A 21,138-nucleotide genomic window follows, 5' to 3' on the forward strand; every position below is an offset into this window, starting at 1 on the left:
AAAATGAATACAGTATAGTTCATCAAAAGTTTTTTCTTCGTTTTTCGACAATAACATCCAACTAGATCCGAAATTCTCGAAATCGTTTGGTAAAATTTGCAAAACTTTACAAACACGAGTAAACCAGGCAGTTCATTTTCTTCCTTGGATTTTAAACCATTGTTAAGCTCATTCCATAAGTTTCTCAATTTAGCAACATGGGTTGAAACATCCTCTCCATTAATCCAACTGAACGCAAAAAATTCTGTGCATATCTTAAACAGCTGATCTTTGGATGACGCCTCAAAATTCAATTTTAACGCTTCCCACGCATCATATGTGCTGTTTCTTTATCCATAATCTTTTAATAAACTGTGTCCGTCACTGAGCTCGATATCATGGATTTCGCCTATTCGCCTTATGAAATAAACCGCTTGCCTTTCTGTGATTAGCTTTGACTCTTTCATCTTGTTCGTTATCTGACAAAGTCTCAGGTTTGCAAAGCTTCTTCCGTCAATGACGTCCAGGGCACCCTCATGATAGTCCAGCAAGTCACGCATTTTTCTCTTCCAAATTGGCCAGTCTGCCTCACCAGCTAGGGGTTTGAATATCAAGGTAGGTATCCAAAAAGCACAATTAGAACATGTATTTATTCTTTTGTGAAAAGAATACAATTCTACAAAATTGACTGACAGAATATATTATACATTCTAAAACACGCCAACTTCTAAATATCATTTTTGTTTAAAATGGCAATTAGCATTTTTACTTTAACAATTATGTGAGCCCTGTATTGGACTGTAGGTCCTTTCTATTGAGAGCTGAAACGTTTTTTGTAACGAGTCATTGATGAATAATTTGACCTCTGCCGCTGATGCACCCTGTTCATCTCCCCGCACTGGTTTAGAAGATTATGTGGCTTTTGTGCAGGCCACAGGTCTTTGGCCCTATTGGCTTTCGCCTGGATCCTTGTTGTAGGTTTCTAAGGGCACAGAGGCTTGAAAGACGATGGCTCCACACTGTCCTTTTGTTTTGAATCATCTCTGTATCACTACGTAGAGCCCTTCCCAAAGCCAAGTTTATTTCTTTCGCAATCATCCATTTGTTTATACTGTACCTACTTGTACTTTATCGGCATTATGTCCAATGGGGAATCGGCCACATTCAGCCTATTGTTGTGGAGGCGAGGCCTTAGTGTCCAACGGCTGCTTCGATGGCCTCATGCGAGGTGTTATCGAATTAGCACCTTTTCAATTTTGTATGCTAAACTATATAATAGGTAGGGCCATGAATATTGATTTTTCATTTAGATAATAATAATAATAATCGTTAATTCTAAAAATTGTAAATAACAAGTACAGAAAGTCGTATTTTTATTAGGGATGAAGCGAATATTTTCTTAGAACCTCGCTTCCCAAGAACCACTGGACCATGGGTACGTTCTACAGAAGAGCATTGGCCAAACCGGCTTGGCAACCGATTCGTAGAAACGGGACTTTGTCTCTCCTTCGCCTTGGCTCCAATGGTATCCAAATTAGGGTCCGTCGAGAAGTTCTCTACTTTGATGTCCTTAAGGCGCGTCCCGAAAGGTTTGCTTTGGAGAACTTGATGGGATGGGACGGTTTTTTATGATTGCAAAATGCGTTTAATACGTTCATTGGTGTCATTTAATTAAATTACGCAATATGATATCAAGGTACTTGTAAAATAATCATTTCAGTATGTGCACAGTCATGGTGTGAGCGATATTTAAACGAGGCAACGTAATTAAGTGCACAATATAGTGTGCTAAATATGGCGAAGTTAGTGCCTCTGTTCATCACTTGCTCGGTTTTGATCCATGTGGCGAGCGCCGCTAGGATACTTGGCATTGTGCCGACCCCCTCCTACAGTCATCAGGTCGTCTTCCAGCCTTTGTGGCGCGAATTATCACTAAGAGGACATCACGTCACAACTCTAACGACAGATCCGATTAAAGATCCCGGGCTTACCAATTTGACCGAGATCGATTTGCATTTCTCCTACGAGGAGTGGAATAAGATGATTATGAAAAATGTACTGACTTTTAACGATAACATAATAGGAACAATATTGTCGTTTATCGACCACACGATGGACATGTACGAGCAACAGCTACGGCATCCTAGCGTGCAGGATTTGATCAAAGGCGACCACAGATTTGATTTGGTGATAATTGAAGGATTTGCACCTATGATGTCGGCTTTTGCCCAGAAGATTCAGTGTCCTTTTATTGCTATGATATCCACGGATGGATTCACTGACCAGTTCAAACAGGTGGGAAATCCCACGCATTTGGTTGTCTATCCGGATCTTATGCACGATTTTGATGTAGAACTGCCTTTTTTACAAAGACTGAAAAGTGTGGTCTTCGCATATGTGTTTCAGCTACTTGGCATATACGGCAATTATTTACAAGCTCGGCTCGTAGAGAAACATTTTGGCCCCAATTTTCCGGCCATAGACGATATCATGAGCAACGTAAGCATGCTATTTGTAAATGCTGACCCCGTCTTTCACAAAATCAGGCCACTGGTTCCCGCCGTCGTGCAGATTGGCGGAGGAACACACCTTCGACCTCCCAAACCGCTGCCTCCTGTAAGTATGGGATTGAAATAAGTACACAACTAAATTCTTTTGTAGCATTTACAGCAACGGTTAGACAGTGCGAAGGACGGTTTTATATACTTTAGCCTGGGTTCTAACGTTAAAAGCAAGGATATACCCGCAGAGACCCGCGCCATAATACTGGAGACATTCTCCGAGTTACCATACACAATTCTATGGAAATTTGAGGCAGAAAATCTACCCAATAAATCAGATAATGTGATCATTTCCAAGTGGTTACCTCAGCAAGACGTTTTAAGTACGTTCTACGTTTCGGGTTTAGATGACTTATACAATGTTGTTCGCAGGGCATCCCAATATAAAGTTGTTTATAACGCAAGGCGGTTTACAATCGTCAGATGAAACGATTTACACCGGCGTTCCGATAGTTGGTATGCCTTTTTTCGGCGACCAAATGGCGAACATTAAAAAAATGGTAGCGAAGGGCGTAGGACTATCGGTCGACTACACTAGCTTGGAGAGGGAGGACTTCAAGCGGAAAATTCAGGAAGTTATTCGCAATCCAAAGTATCGAAACAGAATAAAAGAACTGGCGGAGTTGGCGCAAGATCAGCCGATGACTGGGTTGGAGCGTGCCGTTTGGTGGTCTGAATATGTCATCCGTCATAAAGGTGCTCATCACCTCCGAAGCCCACTGTTGGACATACCTTGGTATCAGTATTTATTTTTGGACGTCATTGCAGTGTTGTTGTTTGTGTTTACTCTAACAATGTATATTTGTTATAAGTTCATTAGATCTCTCTTTTACCTTTTAAGACGCATCTTGTATAATCGGACCAAGAAATTGGTATAGGATTACGAAACAAATAAAGGTTTCATCAATCCCTTCACGTTTCAGATTAGCCCTTAGTAACGCTCCAACTGAACCATCGGCATTGTACTTGACCTTGAACAACCCACCGACTTCTTATCAGCCAGCCTATAGCTACTAGATCCCCAGTGTGATTGAATGAAGCCATGGTCAACAATACCGCCACTACACCTAAGTAATTAGGACAGAGACACTTAGAAAGACTTACCGCCTGAGAGTCAATTTGCGGCGAGTCAAAAGTTGCAAATCGTTGGTTTCAACAGGATGGTGCACCTGCGCATAACTACAGCCATACCGATTGGTATAAAAAGGTCCTATAATACAATCTCAAATATTTTTTAACTGCATCTCTGCGCACCTAAGACATATAGATCTAATAGAATTTAAGAATAAAATAAAAACATTTTTAAGTAGCCAATGCTTTTATAGCTATCAAGAATTTTTAACTTTTGATTTTACCTGTGATACTTCTAAACATTTGTTTAGATAAGTGACTGTGATATTTTTGACGATGTGTAAGTACTCCATGTACGTTAGCGTGAATATACAGTGTGTCCCAGATCGGGATGGGATTGCATGGGTAACTTTCTTATTATTAAAGATAGAGAATTGGTTAAATGGACAATGTTTTGCAGTTTTAGATGCTTATTGAAAATTTCGTTGTGGAAATGCAAAATGTGGAATAGGTTCGACGTAAATTCAAAAAAACTAAAATTGGTCATTTCCTTGAATGTCTTATATCATCGAAAGTGAAAGAGAGATAAAAAAAAGTTTTATATAAAAGTTACTGTCTTTGATACGCTTCATTTAGAATCGATGTTTAAAAAAATTCAAGATGGCTACTTTTGAGGAACATTTACCAACTTTCTAAAGTTAAATAAGCGCCATATTGCAGGATATTTATTTGATACATTTTTTAATTCTCTTTTCACCGAGCTATCATAGCATAAAATTGTAAATAAGATACCAGTTATATCAACGGTTTTTATATTTTAATCAAGTAGGCTGTGGTGAATTAAAAAAAAACAAAACAAAATCTATTCGAGGCAACAAAAGAATGAAAATAATTACTTCAGATGTTTAAAATACTGGCCGTTATTAGTGAAACACACTTCAAGACAGTTTACTTTAGGCAAAGTGTTGCCATTGATGATATAACACGCCTTAAAGGTTTCGTGCAGTTGTGTACGTTATTATTATTATTATAGTTGTAGCTACTTGCATGTTCTTTACTCTTTAATGTACAATGTACACAATTCGTGAATTGTGACCTGGGCAGCCACCTTGATTGTTGGTAGGTACCATAAACTAAACCTTTCTGCAAAACATAGGTTGTCTAGAAAATCCTTGAAGGAAGTTTATTGGAGAATTTGTAAATAATGGCGAGCAGTTAAAATTCTATCGAAGATTACCGGTCCAATTACATGACTTCCCATTATGTCACAAAATACATTAATTTAAAACCTTACTTGATTTCGGCGTGAAACTTCAACGTGTAGGTTTTCCTGTGACGAGTATAATGTTCATTATGTCGATTTGAACACTCCGCAGTTAGAAAAATAAGACTCATCTGTCCATATACTCGGACTGGTAAAACTCCAGTTAGTTTCGGATAAACCACTTACAAAATGTGACCTGGGACAAGGCATCAATGGTAACACATTGTCTAAAGTAAAGCGAAGTGTCTTTAAATGTGTTTAACTGGATAATCGCATGACATTTTTTTGAGGGGATAGTTTGTAGTTATACCACCATTTTGTAGGTATCTATTATAAGTATGGATAATACGATAGTCAATAAGTGACGTCATAAAAGTCAACATTTTTCTAGGCCTACTTATATAAAATTTTGGAGGGAGTTGTAACGCCCAAACCTCCGTTCCATGAGTGCGCCCCTGATATTTCAAACATCTGAAGTAATTATTTTCATTTTTTTGTTGCCTCGAATAGATTTTGTTTTGATTTTTTTAAATTCACCACAGCCTACTTGATTAAAATATAAAAACCGTTGATATAACTGGTATCTTATTTTCAATCTTATGCTATGATAGCTCATTGAAAAGAGAATTAAAGCAATAAGCATCTTAAGCTAACCAATTCTCTATCTTTAATAATAAGAAAGTTACCCATGCAATCCCACCCGATCTGGGAGACATTCAAGATGGCTACTTTTGAGGAACATTTACCATATATATATATGACATTTACCAACTTTCTAAAGTTAAATAAGCGCCATATTGGATTTTTAAATTATTTATGTATATTATTATTATTATTATTATACACTCGCTCCGTGTGAGGATTTGAAGTGTATAACAAAACAGACAAAATTCAACGAAAATCTGAAGGATTCAAGAATCGACGTTTGAAATAAATTTGTTTTATTAACATCAGTCTACTTCTAACTTTCTAAAGTTTCCGGTAACCCCGTACATAGAATCCTCATTTCCACAAGTGCCGCCACTGGCACGTAGTGCCGAAACGGCACCGTCTCTTTCCTTGCTGCTAAATAACTCCTCTTGCACTGCCATTTCATCGTGAGACAGTAAACGTGCGTTTTCATTCAGCAGCTCCTCTTTCCAGTTGTCTACAAGACACAAGTCGATAATACGTGAAAGTACCTAATTAGGATATTTTACCAATCATTTCGGACATGGGCGTCGTGCCTCCGTATTCCTTCGGTAGTATATCGAGTTCCATCGTTCCGCCCGCCAGAAACTCTTCGATGGTCGAGTAGAGCTTGATCCTTTTACGTATCTTCTCTGATATTAAGGAGATGCCGAATTCGTACGCAAACTTCATTGTAGGGTGTACGTTTAGGCCGTGAATTTCGATGTGCCTCGCAGGTACAGTTTTCTAGGTGACAAAAAACGTAAAAAAAAAAGTTCGCAGTCGGTAGGATTCGAACCTACGCTCCCAGAGGGAATCTGATTTCTAGTCAGACGCCTTAACCGCTCGGCCACGACTGCCTTGTATGAACAAGTTGTACTATATATATATATATATATATTTCAGAAATTTTAGTTTTCGGGCTCTCATTCCTCTTTTATTGGAACAAATAGTTATAAAAATTGTCTTCAAATTGAAAAAAATATATTGAGCAACACACGCACATTTTTAAAAACGTCCGCCCGTCTGTCTGATGTGAAAGAGTACTAATTTATTTTGAAAGTTAAATGATTCCGACATGGATATAAAGAAATGGAAGAATTTGAAATGAAAGAATCGAATCCATGAAGAAATGATAGGCCACAAATGGATCTTTCCCAGTTTTTGACAACTTTCTACTTAAAAAACGAGCCGAAACAGAGAACACCAGTACTTACCTCTCCATTTTTCACTAATCGAACCATTTCAAGCGGCGTGAACAACGTAACATAAGGCAGCCCGCACCCCTGTCCATCGGCCAAATAGACAAATCCCTTAACTTGATTCTCTTCGTCCTCGATCAGCGTTTCAAAGGCAATTCCCGCAATCTTCAGCATATCGGCATTCGTGTACTTCGACAGATCGAAGGCGCCTTAAAAATATAAAAATTGAGCCTCTCTTTTGCTATTCGGCGCGAGTGAACCAACCCGGCCTGATTATATACACGCGACGTCCATTCTTGTCGCGCTTCGGACAGACGAACAGAAAGCCGGTCTGCAGCAATTCGGTCATCTTCGGTATTTTAATGTCCATCTCGCGGAAGACCATTCCGTACGACTGCCTGAGAAGAAGGTACCGCTCCAGGGCGATCTGGGCTTGAACGACGCTGAACTTCGAAAAGCGCAGGAATCTGAGCAAAAAATTGGAGTCTGAAAATCGAAGTTTAAAAATTAACAGGAACTCGTTTATTATTGTTACGGACCTAGGCGACAGTTTAAAATTCTCGGATTGTGCGTAATCCAGTGTCTCATCGACTCCAAAGCTTGATCGCGTACATTTTTGTCTTCGCCCAGGGTGTCTTTGGCTATCTTTTGTGTATCCTCCGAAAGAGCACAGACGTACTCGTCGGCTTCGGATACCCACTTTCGCTCGCCCATCTATAAAGTTGATGATATAATCTCTCGACAGAGAAATTGGTAGGTGAAAGTAGGTTACGTAAGTAATGGTACTAGTTATATCACCGACTTACATTATTTTCTTCAATAGTTTGGCCCTTTATTTTAATTGTCTGCTTAATTGCGCGCGTTAATTGCTACAAACGCGATAAGCTCCTACACTTCAATTATTTCACGAAAAAATTTGCAAAAAAATTACGGAATCGACAAATTCTATGTTTAGATTACCAATGCAAACAATGCTGTCTAATAAAAATACTTACAATTATATTTATCAACAAAATAACACAAAGAATGGATACTTCGACTGTTTGCAAACGTGTGAATGAGACTTGTTACAAGGTAGCGTGTATATACTTAGTAAATTTGGTGCCCCCTCCGCCTTTCCAAAGAAAAAAAATTATGCTTAAATAATATGAATATAGCGTGGTGGCGTTATAAAATCAAATCATTCGTGTTTCATCATCTTCTACTTTCCTATAGGTAATTAGTTCCATTTGCCGGTGTATCAAATTATACTTCTTTTATATAATGGTACCCACAAAATTGTTTCCGAACACAGTTTTTATACGTCTTCACGTAACTAATCGTCTACATATGGCGCAATGAAATTCATTTTTGATCATGCTATCATGGTGAAATTGCAATTAGGTACGTTTCTTTCTATTATTATTATTGTTATTCAATTTTTGCTCGCTTGAAAGTTTGCTTTTCCGTGTTTCTGAGTCACGATGCGGAAGTGCAGTTCCCAAATGTACTGCTTTAATGAGAATGTCCAAAATAAGTAAAAGTCCCCTACCGAACAAGTGGGATTAAATGCTGCGTTCGCAGCTTTGTTCTGAATTTGAAGATCCTAAAGTTCAAGAGCCCCAAAAATACCTTTCTTTTAAAAAAAGACAAACGATCAGTGGCAGATTGATCGGGGAAAGTGAAGTATTAGGTCATAGGGATCGAGTCCAACCAAGACTATAAGAGGCTAAGGTCATTTTTGTTATACAGTCGCTTCCTTGGATCCAGATCATCAACAGAGCCTTGGAGACCGGGGTTCTCTAGATTTTGTTTTGTTTTTTTTTTTTAAATTCATCATAGACTACTTGATTAAAATATAAAAACCGTTGATATAACTGATATCTTATTTTCAATCTTATGCTAATGATAGCTCGTTGAAGAGAATTAAAAAATCTATCAAATAATCTAAAAATCCAATATGGCGCCTATTTAACTTTAGGAAGTTGGTAAATGTTCCTCAAAAGCAGCCATCTTGAATTTTTTTAACATCAATTCTAAATCAAACGTAGGTACCAAAGACAGTAACTTTTATATAAAACGATGGAACTCGATATACTACCTACCGAAGGAATACGGAGGCACGACGCCCATGTCCGAAATGATTGGTAAAATATCCTAATTAGGTACCTTCGCGTATTATCGACTTGTGTCTTGTAGACAACTGGAAAGAGGAGCTGTTTTGTTATACACTTCAAATCCTCACACGGAGCGAGTGTATAATAATAATAATATACATAAATAATTTAAAAATCCAATATGGCGCTTATTTAACTTTAGAAAGTTGGTTAATGTTCCTCAAAAGTAGCCATTTTGAATGTGTCCCAGATCGGGTGGGATTGCGTGGGTAACTTTCTTATTATTAAAGATAGAGAATTGGTTAAATAGACAATGTTTTACAGTTTTAGATGCTTATTGAAAATTTCCTTGTGGAAATGAAAAAGGGCGAATAGGTTCGACGTAAATTCAAAAAAACTAAAATTGGTCATTTCCTTGAATGTCTTATAACATCGAAATTATAAGAGATATAAAAAAAAGTTTTATATAAAAGTTATACTGTCTTTGATACGCTTCATTTAGAATCGATGTTTAAAAAAAATTCAAGATGGCTACTTTTGAGGAACATTTACCAACTTTCTAAAGTTAAATAGGTGCCATATTGGATTTTTAAATTATTTGATAGATTTTTTAATTCTCTTTTCAATGAGCTATCATAGCATAAGATTGAAAATAAGATACCAGTTATATCAACGGTTTTTATATTTTAATCAAGTAGGCTGTGATGAATTTAAAAAAATCAAAACAAAATCTATTCGAGGCAACAAAAGAATGAAAATAATTACTTCAGATGTTTAAAATATCAGGGGCGCACTCATGGAAGGGGGGTTTGGGCGTTACAACTCCCTCCAAAATTTTATATAAGTAGGCCTAGAAATAGTTGACTTTTATGACGTCACTTATTGACTATCGTATTATCCATACTTAGATACTTACAAAATGGTGGTATAACTACAAATTATCCCCTCGAAAAAATGTCATGCGATTATCCAGTTAAACACATTTAAAGACACTTCGCTTTACTTTACACAAATGTGTTACCATTGATGCCTTGTCCCAGGTCACATTTTGTAAGTGGTTTATCCGAAACTAACTGCAGTTTTACGAGTCCGAGTATATGGACAGATGAGTCTTATTTTTCTAACTGTGGAGTGTTCAAATCGACATAATGAACATTACTCGTCACAGGAAACCTACATGTTGAAGTTTCACGCCGAAATCAAGTAAGGTTTTAAATTAATGTATTTTATGACATAATGGGAAGTCATGTAATTGGACCGGTAATCTTCGATAGAATTTTAAATGCTCACCATTATTTACAAATTCTCCAATAAACTTCCTTCAAGGATTTTCTAGATAACATATGTTTTGCAGAAAGGTTTAGTTTATGGTACCTACCAACAATCAAAGTGGCTGCCCAGGTCACAATTCACGAATTGTGCGTACATTGTACATTAAAGAATAAAGAACATGCAAGTTAGCAAGTAGCTACAACTATATAATAATAATAATAACGTACACAACTGCACGAAACCTTTCTAAAGGCGTGTATATCATCAATGGCAACACTTTGCCTAAGTAAACTGTCTTGAAGTGTGTTTCACTAATAACGGCCAGTATTTTAAACATCTGAAGTAATTATTTTCATTCTTTTGTTGCCTCGAATAGATTTTGTTTTGTTTTTTTTTAATTCACCACAGCCTACTTGATTAAAATATAAAAACCGTTGATATAACTGGTATCTTATTTACAATTTTATGCTATGATAGCTCGTTGAAAAGAGAATTAAAAATATATCAAATAAAAATCCAATATGGCGCCTATTTAACTTTAGGAAGTTGGTAAATGTTCCTCAAAAGCAGCCATCTTGAATTTTTTTAACCAATTCTAAATTAAACGTACCAAAGACAGTAACTTTTATATAAAACTTTTTTTTATATCTCTTATACTTTCGATGATATAAGACATTAAAGGAAATGACCAATTTTAGTTTTTTTGAATTTACGTCGAACCTATTCCGACATTTTGAATTTCCACAAGGGAATTTTAAAAAAGCATCTAAAACTGCACTGTCCATTTAACCAATTCTCTATCGTTAATAATAAGAAAGCTTACCCATGCAATCCCACCCGATCTGGGACGCACTGTAGGTATATTTATTTATTTATTTGTTTAACCAGAAACCATACAGAATAAAGTCCTCCATAGCTTAGATCAACTGTTGTTTAAATGGCAGCTGGGTAAAGAGCTACTACGCAAAAATCAAAATGTAACAACCTCGCAAAGATGGCAAAACTACAACCGCAAAAACTAATATAAACTGTACAGTACCTTAAACTCCATTCTGTAGGTTCGGTCTACGTAGATGGAAATTCGCCCCACAAATAATACCAATGTGCGCTGAGGTAGAACGATGATGTTTGTAATTAGTCGATGGTCTTCCAAGTAGTATTTCTCTTCATCAACAGAAAATGCCTTCTACAGGTGATAATGTGCTAGTTCATAAATACGCTCTTGCCTATGTCATTAATTGTCTATTTACCGCTGCTTATCAATTTAGATCAGTTCTCAAACTAAAATCATTACAGATACAATAAATAAATACTTTCACAACATGATTTTAATACACTAACAATAAATACCACTTAATAGAAATGTATTAAGTACATAAATTATACATTTTTGGCACAAAAGACTATAAGCACATTTATAAAAATAGGGTACATCACAACGAAATATTTGGCACTATTTAAAGTAAAACAATAGCGTGATCACGTTCTAAACGTCGTTTGGCTTTTAACGAAACGGTGCCCATCGGGTCGGCGGGTGTCGGTAAACCTGAAGCGCCGGCGGTGCTCTGCTGATAAAAGACCTCCGTTTTCCCGCAATGGTGGCCGTAGACGATTATATCGTCGTTTCTGAAAAGAAGAAAGTTAGCGAGCGTCATTTTGGCAAAATTGCTGTATACCGTATCTAGTCTGAGCGTAAATATTCAACATTCTATTAATGGTTTGAAAGGGCACTTTGTTTAACTCGTCCCAGTATCTCAACATCGCGCGGGACATCGCGAAGTTGACCACGCCGAGCATTAACCAGAAGATGATTGCAAGTTTTCCGTCCTCGCCCTTAGTAAAGAAAACATCTTTCGCGTGGATCTCGTAGAAGATTCTAACGTAGGCGTACACGAGAACGTAAAGCACATTGATAAATCCGATGTAACCGGCGCACACAATAATCGGAGTGAGCAGGTACTTGTTCGAGTACCTCACGCCGCAGAAGTACGGAAAGAGGGGCAGCAGTGCCATTAGCTGAAAGCCCAAGTATATGGCGTTTCCTCGACCGTACTCGTGAAAGGCGCAATCGAACATGTGCGTGAGGCACACGCCGAGCAAGTTGAAGAGCAGATAAACGAAACCCATGGCGAACGCTGAAGACTTCAACATTTTTGTCAACTGTCAAAATTTCTCACAGGTGACTTGATCAGATCAATCCGGATGTTTATTGTAAAAAGAAATCGCCATAATTTTTTGTTCAAATCACACCAGTCAGATAGACGCATTTTCTGCGGATGGATATTCATACAATCCTACACAATTTAACCGTTTTTGATAACAATGATTCAATATACAATTTTTTCGGTATCCAATGATCTTTACCAACAATACAAGTCAATTTCTTCAATGAGACGAATACGTAAATGCGAGTCTTACAAACAAATAGAAAACAACACCAATATTAAACACGAATTGAATTGAACTGATGAGACGTGCGATGTATCAACAGAAGAGCTGATCAATTCAATATGCATTGCTCTTAGTCGTGGAAACAGAAGTTTGATGGCTGAATTTGAGAGACTCTGTGGCCTCCATTAACTTCAGAAAATTGCAAATAGTTTATTATATCTAGGACGCGAGTGAAAAATCTATCTGGGTCGCGCAAAGGATTCGAATAAACACACAATTAATTGATTGACAACAGAGCTGGGCAGTAGTCGATTTTGTAAATATTTTTTAGTATTCAAATCCTTTAAAGTATTCATATACTTTGTAATTAAATACTTTTATGAAAGCAGTATTTGTATTTGTAACTCACATACTTTCACAAATATTCAGTATTCGAATACTTGGCATAGTATTTGAATACTTAACTTTCCTTTTTTACCAAAAATCGACTACACCAAAATTTCTCGGGAAAACACTTTTTCTTATTAATTTTGGTGCGTAGAATCCAAAACATTTCGTACTTTTTCGATCAGACTTCTCAATCAAAAGTTATAGACTAGAAACCAATTTCGAAAGAAAATTCAAAGAGCTGTAACTTTTGAACTAGTAGCCCAATCTTGGAACTGTTTGAAATTATGGATTCTACAGGCCACATTCTATAAGAAAATTTTTTTCCGGGTCGATCTGAGACAATTTTTTTTTCGAGCCTCAAAAAAAGGCAGTGTATAACCTTCCTTTTTTTACCAAAAATTGACTGCACCAAAAAGCAGTAAAAGTAACTAACGATTAGAACTTGTCCCGTCGTTGGTGCTTTTAATAACCTGCTAACTTCACGGACCTCACAACCAGGGATAGGATCATCAAGCGTTCCTTTGCTGGGGGGGGGGGGTAATTCCATACCCCCCACACTCCGGGTATTACGTATTCTCCCAAATTTTTAGGACGATAAGCATTCCTATCATTATTTTGTAGGGAGTGCCGTTATATTTTCTTTTGGTGACTCAATAGAACGGAGGAGAACGTACTATCGGGGGGTCTAGAATACCCCCCCAACAGAAATTACCTTCTCCCTAGGCTAGCGCCACTATGAAACTTGCGTTATCAAAACTGTCGGCAAATATTCAATGCCTCAGAGAGGGGGGGAGTATTTCATAGCATCCAGAGTCCCCGGTATTATGTACGTACATATTACGTTCATTGGGAATGTAGTCGGAAAGTATAAAAGGAACACACGTACAATGTTAATTGGGCCGGTGACTTAGTGCCCGCCCTTAATATCTTGAAGAATATGTTGCGCACTAACGAAAAATGCGCAAACAAAATTAATTGGGTACAACATTGAAAAGGGCAGGGCCAGCGAAACTTCAAGGAGCGAATTCGCCGCGATTCCTAAAGTCACTCGATATAGAAAGTACCCCAATCATCCGCGATTTTTGGGCAAATTTGCTGCCAACTTAAAAAAATTGACAAATAAAATCTGAATAGCTGTAATTTTTTATAAGCTAACTTCATAGTACTGTCAAAAATATATACAGATATCTCCAAACAGGTGGAACAATCCCTAACATTAAAGTTACTAAAATCTGGTAACTTCCGCCATTTTTGGGCAAAAATCATGCATTCTCTTTCTAACACACGAGCTCAATGGATTGCGGTACTTTCTATATTTAGTGACTTTAGCGATTCCGTTGCGCGTACTACTTTAAATTCGCGCGATGCTTGTGGAGGCAAAGTATTGGTGCCTAACGCGTATGAATTCGCGCGTGACTACACGCCTAATAGTGCCCTTCACGGTGAAACGTAATGGTACTTCTATTTTTACACGTTACGCTCCTCTAACGGCTTACCTTACAGTAATTTCGGTCAGATTCTGGATGTTTATAAAATCGCGATGTAAATGCGTCAGCATCCCTAATTCCATTGCGCCCCACGGACCACCTCGTCGGACATTATCCCACTGAGGGTCCATACACAAATAACTGTAAGGTTCGGTAGTTTCGCTCTGGCTGCTGCCGCCGGAATACGATTCGAGGCAGTGCCGCAACTGACGCTCCAATTTTCCGAGGGACTCGGTGCACCTCTCCCACTAGAACTGTTCGTCACCAGACGATAATTATGATCACATACTCACCAGCTCATTTACGGTTTCGGTACAGTGGCGTACGCTCTCCTCCAATAAAATTCCCATAACCATATCTTGTTGGCCACAAATAAAAAGCACAGCCTTATGCAGGGTGGTATCGGGGACGTAGTCTTCGGACACGCTGGACTTGCGTCTGCTCAAAAATGAGTAGTTACTTTGGCTCGGCGTAAACCGCAAGTCGCGGTCGCCCGGAGTTGTGTCCTTGCTACAAAAACCACTGGACCGATCCTCCATTGCTAACAAACTTAACTTAGACATGAGAGGCGTCAGTTGCACCCCTCCGTTCGGACGATTTAAAATACCATTCTCGGTTTCGGACGTTAACGACTTTAAGGGTAAAGTGAGCGACTTACGGTTCTCCTTCGACTTCGACGTCGCCATCAATTTCTGCAGCGTCTTAATCGGCGACATCTTTCGCGAGTCGCCCTTCTTCGGCGATTCCTCCTTACGATGCGCGTCAGAGCTCTCGATCACATTAATAAACGGCTCCTCTAAGTACTGCCGATACAAAAAGTTGGAAACCGCCAGGCCGTTCGGTTTAAATATGGGATGGTTCGGATCCGAAATCGTCTTATGGCGGACCAACTTCGGGACGCACTCTAATTCCACTTCGACGCCACCTAAACTCGACAAACCCAAACTATAATAACGCATCGTTATTCGTTTATTAAAAATCTTTAATTTCTCTCGCAACTCCCACATGCTAGCGCTTCGTTTCCTATCAAATACATTACTTTCGGGAACGTAAGGTACGCAACTATCAAATTTATCTGTCATGTTTATCGACGTTCTCGTCTCGATATTGACGAAGCTCTCTTCGGGATTAACGCAAATTGACATGGGATTGTTGTGTAAAACCTTATTTAGATCGGTCATGGGAGTCGAGCAAACGCTCGTCTGGCCGAAAAACGGCGTACCACTTGCAGTGGTCGGAACCTTGACGTCCGTCGTCTTCGACTTGAGATTGAGAAATTTCGGACGATCGGGCGATTTGTACTCGTGCGCGTTCGAAGGCGAGTGATCGCCGTCCTCTTCGGGTACCGTCGTGAATATCAGTGACTGATCGCGTTTCATCGCGGATAAGATCGGCTCTCGGGTTGTCACTTTTGATGGCTAAAAAAAGTGGAGGGAGATAAGTCGGAGGAAGCCTGAATGCAATAAGGCTATGAATGTGTATGAGAAGAGATTGTACAGGGTGGCCAACTAAGAATGTGAGGTACTGTATCTGAGAATCTATCCAGCGTAGAGGCTCGCGGTAAAAAAATTTATTATTAAAACGGCCACGAGCAAAACCTGGAAAATATTTTTAAGTTTCTGAAATGACCGCTAGGGGGCGTAACTGCAATCGGGAATCTAAAGTCACTAGATATAGAAAGTACCGCAATCATCCGCCATTTTTGGGCAAATTTGCTGCCAACTTAAAAAAATTGACAAATAAAATCTGAATAGCTGTCATTTTTTATAACCTAACTTCATAGTACTGTCATGTTTTATAAAAATATATCTTAGACCATATAGTACATGGACTGCTATTTGTAACTAAAATATGGTCAAGGACATCGCCTGGGTATGTGAGTTTCAGGGTAAACGAGTCTGTCCGAAGTTTTCCGATGAGACACGATTTGAGACTGTCAACCTATAAATTAACAAACGTCAAATAATTAATCGCCTAGATATCCCAAAAAAGGCAAACTTATTCTTATTTGGGGACGTATAGCAAATAATGAAGAGTATTTAAAGCTTCCCGTACTACGCGGTTACTATAAATCTGCTCTTTACGCGATCCGAGTGGTGTTCATACGACTTTAGTTTACCCTGAGATTCACATACCCACGACTACAGTGCCCTCTATCCGTGACCACCCATTTTGTATTGAAAGCATAGGGATAATAGCAGTCCATGTACTATATGGTCTAAGAAATATATACAGATATCTCCAAACAGGTGGATCAATCCCTAACATTAAAGTTACTAGAATCTGGTAACTTCCGCCATTTTTGGGCAAAAATCATGCGTTCTCTCTCTAACGAGCCCAATGGATTGCGGTACTTTCTATACAGGGTATCTATAAAAGAACTCCGGGGTTTTAAGACAAAATATTTTAATACAGTAAAAAATGTACATACATGTTTTATACATGATTAGAAAGCTTACATTTTCAAGATTTTGTAACAACTTAGTAAAGTTCAATGTGAGCTCCGTTAGTTAGTTAGTCCAGACGACACTGACTGCCTGCCGCAGCCGTTACGTCATTTCACGGTCAACGCTCCGCAGCGCTGCCAACTGTTGAGAGAAACATTCCCAATTCGTATGAGTAAAACTCTTTGAGCTGCTTGTTTCAAAGGAATTGATCAAATTTTGCTATCTTTTATAGTTTAAAAAATATTAATTTTTTAAACCCCGGAGTTCTTTTATAGACTCCCTGTATTTAGTGACTTTACGGGAATCTAAGAAAGTGATGTTTCTATGAATTCCGCTATATTAACCTAACAAAAAAATGTCCGGTCTTTGAAGTTGACGATAATCTGAACAATTTTTGTTTGACAATTTTTCCTGTATCTCTAAAAATGAAGTGGTGGGGGGTATTCAAAGGTTTCCGTAAAGAACACCCTGTATCTTCGAAACGGCTGGACCGATTTAAACAAACTCGGGTTAGTTCAAAAGAGCTATTCTTCAGCTACAAATATTATACTATTTGAAGTTTTGTTAGTTTCACATATCACCGCTTGAGGGCTTTTTTCGACGTTCCGACAGAAATGGTTAATTTTATCAAAAAAGTTAAATGCATTGGTTCGATTTTTTTTTCATTCATTTTCATTTTCATTTTCAGCATCTCGAGATCTTGAGATATATTTATATCGTGATGGCCAGCATTTCGACCATTTACGGCGGCATTAAAAGCTTCCTTTTTTAAATCGATCCACCTTAGGGCCACAAATTATATAATAAAAATAATTCCGGAAAAATTAGCTTAAAAAAATAAAATTTTGAGGTACAAACTTTTCTTTGGCCTAAATTTTAGGTTAGAAACAAAATATCGAGATGCGGTTTTCGCGAGCTTGTTTAGGTATCATTTAGCAACTTTTTCATTTTAAAAAAATCAAACCAACGCATTTAAATTTTTTGAGAAAATTAACCATTTCTGTCGTAATGTCGAAAAAAGCCCCCAAGCGGCGATATACCAAACTAACTAAACTTCAAATATTATAATATTTGTAGCCGAAGAATAACTCTTTTCAATTAACCCGAGTTTGTTAAAATCGGCTCAGTCGTTTCGAAGATACAGGGTGTTCTTTACGGAAACCTTTGAATACCCCCCATCACTTCATTTTTAGAGATACACGAAAAACTGTCAAACAAAAATTGTTCACATTATCGTCAACTTCAAAGACCGGACATTTTTTGTTAGGTTAATGGCCCATATGAATAAAAGGAAGCAAATGCTTATACTTGCAAAATTCAAAGTAAATACTCGTAAGTGCTCCTTTACACTTGACGACTTAGCAGCGCTGCTGAGCAGCAGGACAGGGTGCAGTGCAGCGCTGCTAAACAAACCAGTATGAAGGGGGGCACTTACGAGTATTTACTTTGAATTTTGCAAGTATAAGCATTTGCTTCCTTTTATTCATACGGCCCAATATAGCGGAATTCACAGAAAAATCATTTTTTTCGATTCCAGATTGCAGTTACGCCCCCTAGCGGCCATTGCAGAAACTTAAAAATAATTTCCAAGTTTTTCTCGTGGCCGTTTTAGTAATAAATTTTTTTACCGCAAGCGTCTACGATGGACAGGTTCCCAGATACAGTACCTCGCATTCTTATTTGGCCACCCTGTACAATACAAGGAGCCTATCCGCTGCCCCGTATATGACACCCTTAATTTTTAATCAACACCTAACATAATCCTGGGTACAAAAAGAAAAATTGAGAACAAAAATAAATCAATAAAGCTGAAACGCTCTCGAGGCCTGAGGACAAATATCATGCACTTGCGATCGATTGAAACAAATTAAATTTAAAAGAAAATTCTAATTACCTTTCCCAACATCCGGTCATAACTGCGACTTTAACAGACGCACAAAAACACAAGCACCAACTGTTGTTGCTTCGAGATCTTCATTTGCTTTCACTCGATTTAAATAAACTGAGTGAGTTGTAACTTCAAATGGAATAGTGGCTTTTTGGTGGTGGTTAACTTCACACGTCAGGAACTTAAAAATTACCCACTTACGCAATAACTGCTCGATAGACACTCAACTCGAACTAGAACACTCACTTTCATTAAATGTCATCTAAACTTTCTTCTACAAGAACTTTACAACCACCAAGACTGACTGTCTTTCACAAAAAAAAACCGTTTAATGTCCGCTACGCCTGTTTAACTCATTTTTTCCGATCCTACTTTTTTATCAATATCCACCAATCAAATCCCCTTTAGCAATCAGTAAAACATCGAAAGAAAAACCGCCGGAGCCCCCACTCGTACCAAAATTACCGCCGTCTTTGATAAACAAACACCTTACGACGAACACCTGTTTATCTTCAAATTAATTAGCTTTCACGGAACGATAAAGAACTCCTTATCGCAAAACCGTACTTAACCGATTAACTTTAAAAAAACACAACACAATTGTCCCTAATCTTTTCAAACGCAATCTAACTAAAAAATAAAACAATCAAGCACAGGGCGTCCAATTAAAATTAACAACATTTAACTTAAAAAAAAATTATACAGGGTGACCCATCATTACTATAGGTGCTGATACCATAAAAACGCCCAGATGACGTAGTTTGCATAACAATTTCTAATATAATTGGCATATTCACGCATAAAGGACCCCAAGCTCACTCAAGACTTACCTTTCTTAAATTAATCTTATTTAAATACTGCGAAATGGATTTGCTCTTACTGGCGTCCTCGTACAAATTACGATAGTCCTCGTGAGCTATATAAACCTGCAACAGTTGGACGCCAAGTGGCAATGACAAATTCAAATCGAACATCTCGGCCGGCGACTTAATACGATACGGATCCGTTAAGACTAGCTTCTTCGTTAAATCGGAACTTAACTGTGTGGCGACGACTCTAAAACGAACGGAAGCAATTACACCTAGTCGAGCTCGTTCCGCTCCTTACTTGTTGTGATACAGAATTGTACCGCCCAAAACGCAATTCTTCTGCTGACAACTTTCCAGCAACTGTATGGCCTCCAAAAATACGTGACTGGCGCTCTAAAACGTAAGACAATTAAAAAATCCAACCCCAAGTGAGCGTAAACCTTTGGTAATTGAATTGTAGGAATGTTAAAGAACATGTGGCCCCCGTACGTCAGAATTTTTAAGTACGTTTCAAACATATGGTACAGTTTCGCTGACAAGCTCGCGCTGCCTTGGTACAACTCGGCCATTTTCAACAGATCTTGATGGTAAAACGTGATTAGCGACCTGAGTAGATCCGCCCTGTGCTCGAGCACCCAGTCGGCGATGTTACGATCGGTACCTACGGCCTAAACTCGCATAGACTTCGTTACAGACTGCGCACCACAAACCATTAGATATCGACCGTAGGTGTGTATGAAAAACTTCCCGCTCTGCAAGGCGAAAATGCGAGGAGAGCTGAACGTCGTACGTAAAAAGTGAGAGGATCCGATTATTTGACCGCACAGCGCCGTACGTTGCTGATCGGAGACCCAACCGGGATGAAAGTATAAGATAGCGGATGCGGGATCGTCCTCCTCCCTTTGTAGCAATTCCGTGTCGTACACGAAAATGATTATCATCTCCCTGAAACAGACAGAAGGAAGGTCTCTTGACAAAAAAACAAATTTCACGATCTTACTTCGCCATCTTTGGGTCTTTTCTATTGACGAGTGGTGAAAGTGTAATAAATATTTATCTCGGTAATAAACTACATGATTAACAATTAAGTATTGGTTAATTACGCTGCCTTTTTTTAAATATCACAAATTTTATCCTAACCTAGAAATTTCAAAGTGAAATTGTAAACAGCCGGTCACTGACAGCAGGTGCTGACCGTACCAACCGTAATCAAACACGACCGAAAATTCCACCAAAAAAATTCAAAAAATGTAAAAAACTAGAGTGAATTGATACAAAAGCAAAACCGCAACACTTATTTTATTTCGTTTTCCGATCTCATTACTTTATAATTAATAAAAACCGAGTAGGATAGAGCAATTCAATTACCAAATGAACAGGTCAACTTCAGTTGCGGCTTGACTTTAGTAATGTAGAATATTTTAGTAATTTCATTTGTTCATTGAATTAAATAATTCGCAGATTGGAGGAATTGGGCCCAGCCGACGACCGACTTGCTTCGTCCTTTTCTTCTGCAACCACCCGCGCAGTATCCCTTAATAATCCTAAAGAATTTTTCCAAAAACTGTATCTGCGACGGGCCTTCACTTAAATAATTTCCCTCGGTTTTTGA

At 38.3% G+C, this 21,138-nt stretch overlaps 3 protein-coding genes and 1 non-coding gene across 7 annotated transcripts; 1 reads left to right on the forward strand and 3 right to left on the reverse strand.

Annotated features, from left to right (window-relative positions):
• Nucleotides 1-1,494: 1,494 nt before the first annotated feature.
• On the forward strand, nt 1,495-3,828 carry LOC116181211 (UDP-glucuronosyltransferase 1-3-like). 2 transcript variants are annotated; one of them, XM_031501510.1, is made up of 4 exons: nt 1,497-2,595; nt 2,641-2,863; nt 2,913-3,276; nt 3,464-3,828. In XM_031501510.1, coding segments are annotated over exons 1-4 (1,410 nt in total). In that variant the 5' UTR covers nt 1,497-1,773; the 3' UTR covers nt 3,465-3,828. The 2 variants fall into 2 exon arrangements, with proteins under 2 accessions (XP_031357369.1, XP_031357370.1); XM_031501509.1 differs by lacking the exon at nt 3,464-3,828 and having other exon boundaries at nt 1,495-2,595; nt 2,913-3,449.
• A 1,883-nt stretch (nt 3,829-5,711) lies between these two features.
• Nucleotides 5,712-11,369, reverse strand: LOC116180310 (clavesin-2-like). 3 transcript variants are annotated; one of them, XM_031500224.1, is made up of 6 exons: nt 11,154-11,369; nt 7,286-7,460; nt 7,011-7,232; nt 6,762-6,955; nt 6,075-6,291; nt 5,712-6,022 (listed from the first exon to the last, which is right to left on the reverse strand). In XM_031500224.1, exons 1-6 carry the CDS (start codon nt 11,163-11,165, stop codon nt 5,826-5,828), a joined length of 1,017 nt encoding a protein of 338 aa, XP_031356084.1. In that variant the 5' UTR covers nt 11,166-11,369; the 3' UTR covers nt 5,712-5,825. The 3 variants fall into 3 exon arrangements, with proteins under 3 accessions (XP_031356084.1, XP_031356085.1, XP_031356086.1); XM_031500225.1 differs by lacking the exon at nt 11,154-11,369 and adding an exon at nt 7,742-7,837 and having other exon boundaries at nt 5,713-6,022; XM_031500226.1 differs by lacking the exon at nt 11,154-11,369 and adding an exon at nt 7,553-7,690 and having other exon boundaries at nt 5,713-6,022.
• Nucleotides 6,323-6,404, reverse strand: Trnas-aga. The gene has a single exon. It is a non-coding gene; the product is annotated as a tRNA-Ser (tRNA).
• A 55-nt stretch (nt 11,370-11,424) lies between the features above and the next one.
• Nucleotides 11,425-21,117, reverse strand: LOC116180308 (Hermansky-Pudlak syndrome 4 protein). The gene is made up of 8 exons (XM_031500223.1): nt 20,527-21,117; nt 20,237-20,471; nt 19,967-20,194; nt 19,825-19,919; nt 19,548-19,773; nt 14,676-15,800; nt 14,392-14,630; nt 11,425-11,740 (listed from the first exon to the last, which is right to left on the reverse strand). The coding sequence occupies exons 1-8, from the start codon at nt 20,532-20,534 to the stop codon at nt 11,572-11,574; spliced, it is 2,325 nt and encodes a 774-aa protein (XP_031356083.1). The 5' UTR covers nt 20,535-21,117; the 3' UTR covers nt 11,425-11,571.
• Nucleotides 21,118-21,138: the final 21 nt, after the last annotated feature.

The sequence above is a fragment of the Photinus pyralis genome, unplaced genomic scaffold, assembly GCF_008802855.1.
Source record: "Photinus pyralis isolate 1611_PpyrPB1 unplaced genomic scaffold, Ppyr1.3 Ppyr1.4_LG9, whole genome shotgun sequence".
Lineage (NCBI taxonomy): Eukaryota > Metazoa > Arthropoda > Insecta > Coleoptera > Lampyridae > Photinus > Photinus pyralis.

Excerpts from the sequence above, each read along its gene's own strand:
- LOC116181211 (XM_031501509.1), top strand. The coding sequence starts at position 1,774 with ATGGCGAAGTTAGTGCCTCTGTTCATCACTTGCTCGGTTTTGATCCAT. Across the intron at positions 2,596-2,640 it reads CTCCCAAACCGCTGCCTCCT|CATTTACAGCAACGGTTAGA; the intron begins GTAAGTATGGGA and ends ATTCTTTTGTAG. Across the intron at positions 2,864-2,912 it reads ACCTCAGCAAGACGTTTTAA|GGCATCCCAATATAAAGTTG; the intron begins GTACGTTCTACG and ends TGTTGTTCGCAG.
- LOC116180310 (XM_031500224.1), bottom strand. Across the intron at positions 6,292-6,761 it reads GATTAGTGAAAAATGGAGAG|AAAACTGTACCTGCGAGGCA; the intron begins GTAAGTACTGGT and ends TTTGTCACCTAG. Across the intron at positions 6,023-6,074 it reads GCCCATGTCCGAAATGATTG|ACAACTGGAAAGAGGAGCTG; the intron begins GTAAAATATCCT and ends TGTGTCTTGTAG.
- LOC116180308 (XM_031500223.1), bottom strand. Across the intron at positions 19,920-19,966 it reads CTACAATTCAATTACCAAAG|AGCGCCAGTCACGTATTTTT; the intron begins GTTTACGCTCAC and ends CTTACGTTTTAG. Across the intron at positions 11,741-14,391 it reads CTGACCGAAATTACTGTAAG|AAACGACGATATAATCGTCT; the intron begins GTAAGCCGTTAG and ends TCTTCTTTTCAG.